This window comes from Limulus polyphemus, unplaced genomic scaffold, assembly GCF_000517525.1.
Source record: "Limulus polyphemus unplaced genomic scaffold, Limulus_polyphemus-2.1.2 Scaffold1206, whole genome shotgun sequence".
NCBI lineage: Eukaryota > Metazoa > Arthropoda > Merostomata > Xiphosura > Limulidae > Limulus > Limulus polyphemus.
Window position 1 is genome coordinate 312,520 of NW_013666816.1, and position 5,701 is coordinate 318,220.

General features: G+C 33.4%; 1 protein-coding gene across 4 annotated transcripts in view; it reads right to left on the reverse strand.

Moving 5' to 3' along the window:
• Positions 1 to 2,630, reverse strand: part of LOC106462609 (uncharacterized HIT-like protein Synpcc7942_1390) — a 43,764-nt gene extending 41,134 nt beyond the window's left edge. Inside the window, exon 1 of one of the 4 annotated variants that reach the window (XM_013922551.2) lies at positions 2,573 to 2,630. Coding sequence is in view for 2 of the 4 variants with exons in the window: in XM_022389927.1 (XP_022245635.1) it covers positions 2,233 to 2,286 (54 nt within the window). In the remaining 2 variants the exon portion in view is untranslated. Of the gene's footprint in view, positions 1 to 1,929; positions 2,101 to 2,123; positions 2,175 to 2,232; positions 2,416 to 2,572 lie in introns of those variants that run through there. The other 3 variants (XM_022389927.1, XM_022389924.1, XM_022389928.1) reach the window with 3 other exon arrangements.
• Between the last annotated feature and the right edge of the window lie 3,071 nt (positions 2,631 to 5,701).

Sequence of the window (5,701 nt, forward strand, 5' to 3'; positions counted from 1 at the left end):
CTACAGCAGGAAAGGCTGCTACCCAGAAAAGTTGTTGGAACTGTGGAAAGCACGGACATATGGATTGCTGTATTTTTGATTGGATTGTTTGTGATAGGAAGTGATTATTAATTATGCAAGTTATGTAACATGAAGCAATATCATTTTCAATTACTTTTGCTCATTAATTTATGGATATAACTGAATCTTAAGAACACAACCAAATCAAACTTTATACAATGCTGTCCATAACAGTATTCTTCATTCACTCAAATGTCTTTTGCAATTTGGTAAAGTGTAAAATCATTGGAAAACTATAAGTCAAATTCTGGAAATTAACAAAAGGCCGATGGAAAATTAGAGAATAAATAACCAAAAAAGTTTCACAAAGTTTTGAATCAGAATTACTTCAGTTGGTAAGTGCAACATACCAAGGGATTTTAGCACAGCTCAATTTGTAAACATGCAGAAAGAATCAATGCATATGTGTATGGGCACAAAAATCTACTGTAGATTGATCTCTCTTATATAAAAGTTTGAAATAAAACTGTAAAGATATCTTAAGCTGCTTCTAGTAGTAAACTGTTATGAGTATAAAATGTGCCTCATGATAGCAAACGTCCCATGCATCATGTATTAAAGTGTCCAGTTTCTTTTTACAAGGAGTAATTGACAAGAAAATACATGTTCTGCCAAATAATCTTTGCTACTTATAAGGTAAATTTATGCTTTGTTTTTATATGTATTTCCTTAATCTGTTTTTATGCACTGCCAAGCACAATAAAAAACAATGCTTCAAAGTGCATGCATATACATGTATAGAAATAATTAACACCTAAGCAAACAATGTTTCTTTTATTAAAAGGTATTTTCACACTATGATGCATTTTATACAGAAATGTAAAGTTTCCCTGTTTTCAAAAACTTTTTCCCTGTTGACACCTGGAACGATTAGTGACTTATCCCTGTTTTGAGTCTGGCTTGATCCCTGAATTTAAGCAATGTACTGACCATTCCTTCATCCATGTAAATCCAAAACAGCAAAGGTCTTAACATATAGATTAAAGGGAAGGCTCAATAAACATTTAAATTATCAGGGCTAAACTTGAGCTTATTTCTTCTTCTACTGGTTAGGATAGCCTCAATGGATCAGTGTTTTTTTGTGTTTCTGCAACAGGAGAATGCATGATACCTTCACTTTGTACTAAAGCACTCATATTTAGAACATCTTGGCAAAAGTGGGTCCTCTTGTGGAAACTGGACACACTGAGTCTGATTGAATGAAGAGCACAGTATTTAAAACCTGGATTTAACACTTACCAAATTTCTAAGCAACAAGGAGAAACCAGTTTTTCCCATTTTTGAAGTCATGGTAGTCACCTAACTTGTTTGCCAAGCAATGACAAATGGTGTCATAATCATAATTATGTTTGCCATCTAATACAAGCTATGCTTTGGAATTACCTGACAGTTGAATCTTTTGTTCCACTTATGAATGTATAAAGTAACCTCTTCAGAAATTGTTTAACTCCTTATCATTCATGGAAGGGTTTTTCATTTATTGTAACAACAGTTTGACCACAACAATCCAGACATAGAGCACCTAAATGGCACTGAAACATTTGGCATATATATATATATATATATGCAGGTGGAGATAATGTCCAGTATGTGCAAAAATAAGGGTAGATAGGACGTCTAGCTTTTGTAAGTATACAGGTGGGGATGATGTCTAGTATATGTAAATATATGGATGGACACAATAACAAAGTTAAAGAAAATATACTAAAAAATGTGTAACCAAAGCAGTGTTTCCATATTAGCTTCAACTGTTTGAAAATATCTCTGTACATGGATTCATGAGAAGTGGTCTATATCCACTAATTAAAAATATAGTGCTGCACTGAATAGTAAGTACGCAAAACCCTACAACTACATTAGAATCTCTACCCAAATCATTTGCTTCAAGGACAGGATCAACATTAGCCCAAACGTCATCTGAATCCAGGGGTAGCACTAGCAGAACGTACTTGAATTCGAGTGTCAGACACCAACTATTGGGGGTATATTATTTTGTATGTTAACTGTGAAAATTGATTTCAAAATTAAAAACCAACTTTCCCGATAATTACACACATTATTACCCATTCGAAGTGACACTCCACTGAGTCATAATTTGGGTGGCGCGTGCGCTCCATAGTTCTGCCACCTATGTCTGAGTTAACTTCAATGGTCTCAGAATTTACAACTTACAAGCAGGTCTTCTGTAATTTTCCCCTTCAGTGACCTGAAAACAGCAAGTTGCATAATATTCAACTTATTCCTCTGACAACCACTGGTCTCAAGAACTAAATCAAATTTTTAATTATAAGAGAGTGCAGGCCAAATTGGGAAAATAGCCACATATGTAGCTGCATATCTTCTGTTAGTGTTAGAACTTTGATAAAAATGGCTCAACGAAAAAGAAAAATTAACAAGGTATACAAATAAAAGATACGTCCACTTGCTTAAAAAATGGTGATAAGTAATTAATGCTGAAATTTAAACTAGTGTTTTTTTTAAACTTGATTTCTACAACATAAAATAATTATACCTAAATTGGCACCGTCCAACTGGTTTTGAATAGAAAACAGTATGTATACGAACCAATCATACTAGCCTTCCCAGCGTACCCACACAAGAAATGATCCATGAAACAAATAACAACAAAAAAATAAGAAAAACAATTGAATGGCATGAAAGGTTTATTTCCGTAAAGCCTATGTAAACATAATTCAGAAGTAAAGTAATAATAAGTCAAATTTGCTCTAATATATGACTTTTTAAGATTCAACTGCGTCGTAGAAAAAAAAAGTTGTTGATATTATTATTGTAAGATGTAATACACGAAACTTTGTATTGAATTTTGCGCAAAAGCCATCCCTAATTTACCACTGATAGACTAGGTGGAAGGCAGTTAGTCAACACCAACTCTTGGGCTACTCTTTTTCCATCGAATAGAAAAATTGACCGTCACATTATGATTCCCTCACAGCTGAAAAGGCAAGCATGTTTGGTGATGGGAATTCGAACCCGCGATCAGCAGGACGCAATTCGTGGCCTTAATCACCAGGCCATCAATAGAAAAAAGCAAAGAATTCTTCTCTAACATATTCAAAATTATTAGAGTTAGTCACAATTTATATAATATGCTAAACAAAGCAAATATCATTTAATCGAACTTTAGATACTGTTTTCCTATTAGTATGATTTTGTTTTTCAAGAATTAATGTACATAAAATTTGTTACAGCTGCGTTTACTAAATGAAGCGACCAGGCATGGCCAGGTGGTTAGGGCGCTGTACTCGTAATCTGTGAGTCGCGGGTTCGAATCCCCCGTCACACCAAACATGCTCGCCCTTTCAGCCGTAAGGGCGTTATAATGTAATGGTCAATCCCACTATTAGTTGGTAAAAGAGTAGCCCAAGATTTGGCGGTGGGTGGTGATGACTAGCTGCCTTCCCTCTAGTCTTACACTGCTCAATTAGGGACGACTAGCGCAGATAGCCCTCGTGTAGCCTTGCGCACAATTCATAACAAACCAATCATAACTAAATGAAGCAATACCAATTTATTAAATTATTCGCTCATAATACTAAACATTATCGCGTTACTTTTTTCCTCGCCCAAATTATTTCATGCTCACCACAAAAAAAACAACAACAACAAAAAAAAAAACCACAGCTAAAGATATAGTTATTTGTCTGCATTTGTACTCATCAACACTTGATCAGATATTAAAATCAGGATCTCATGCAAAGACTCTTATGTGCAAATGACTGCTATAAAGTCCATATCGTTCTTATTTTTACAGAAGCTTCCAGAGATTGTCTTGGTTACCGTCTGTAATAATCGAAACAACAAAACTCAAATGTAACAAGGCTACCAATACGAAATAAATGTTTTTAAGACTCTTAACGTAGAAAAAATTATCATGTAGAATTATACAGAAAAATATTTATATCTCTATATAATACCTATAAATGCATTTTCTTTATGTTGGTTATATTGAAGTAACCAATTTATATTCTGTATTCATCATAATTCTATATGTTTAATAATTTTAATACCAGATATCAGGTATTGTTTTAAAGTAGTGCACCACTGTGTTCCGGAAAGAGGGCCGAAAACTCGCCAGTAAAAGTATTATAACATAGAAAAAAGTTCGTGTAGAATTGTACACCAGGGATAAGCTAAAAAAAGTCACAACAGAAAAAACTCCACTAGTATAGCAATTACAATGTACCTGAATAACATACTAAAAATAATTTATCCGAAATTGTTATTGTTTTCGACAAACTTATTTTTATGGTGATTAATCACGTTGCTGGAGTGTAGTTGGACAGAGGAAAACTTTTGAAATTGCTATTTTTCATAAATATGTACTTCTAACTTATATAAAAGCCAGCGTGAGTCACGTCACTCTTGATTTCTCGAAATAGGAGTAATAAAAGCCAGAATGCATTTATCCAAATAGAATAGTTCGATTACTGTCTGTCCATTACGATTTTAATGACGGGGTGCAATGGGGGACGTGAAATCTTATAACTGTAGTGATTGTTGGTATAACAAGACTAAAGTTAAGACGTAGTGTGGGGTCACCAAGGCTAGAGCCAAGTGCATAAAATGTATCATGAAAGTAAAAATATCGATTCAATTTTAAACTATAATCGTTTCTGAATTAAGTAATTTTCTGTTATATCATCAACGTTTTTGATAAAAAACCAAAACTCTTTAATCAACGGAAACTATAAATCAAGATTGTTTGTTTGTTTGAAGTTAAGCACAAAGCAGCACAATGGGCTATCTGTGCTCTGCCTACCACGGGTATCGAAACCAGGATTCTAGCATCTCGGTGTTAATGAAAAGACTGAAATCAATTTCCTATTGAAGAAATACGAATGAACTGAAAAAGCTGCTAACTCTTCCACAGAGGTTAAATTCTGTTATATTTTTTATAAACTGTATGATCCGTATTTAAACTGTATTTTAAATAAAAATATACAAAAACTTGACAATTGTTCAACCTATTATTTAATTTTTATACGTTTGTTGCTGAGCAACATAACATAAAAGCTATTGTTGGAACATAGTGTTGCCAAAAGACACTGGCTTTTCTGTGTATTAGAAGTTGTTAATCTAACTGATTTTGACCAATAATTATTCCATAAATACCCCAAGAATTCATTTCATGAACGATCTTAATTTGATTGGCTAACGAAGTAATTTACCGACGTTTGACTGCTTTGAATGCAAATTTTCTGCCTCTTTGTTATCAAGCTTGATTTCACAAAATTTATTTATTTCAGTTATCTATGAACTGTGAGGTTAGGGTATATTATGGAATAATTATTGGTCAAAATCAGTTAGATTAACAACTTCTAATACACAGAAAAGCCAGTGTCTTTTGGCAACACTATGTTCCAACAAAAGCTTTTATTTTATGTTGCTCAGCATCAAACGTATAAAAATTAAATAATAGGTTGAACAATTGTCAAGTTTTTATATATTTTTATTTAAAGAAGGATGACGGTTCGAGCTAGCGCTCTTCATCGGATCATACAGTTTATAAAAAATATAACAGAATTTAACCTCTGTGGAAGAGTTAGCAGCTTTTTCAGTTCATTCGTATTTCTTCAATAGGAAATTGATTTCAGTCTTCTCATTAACACCGAGATGCTAG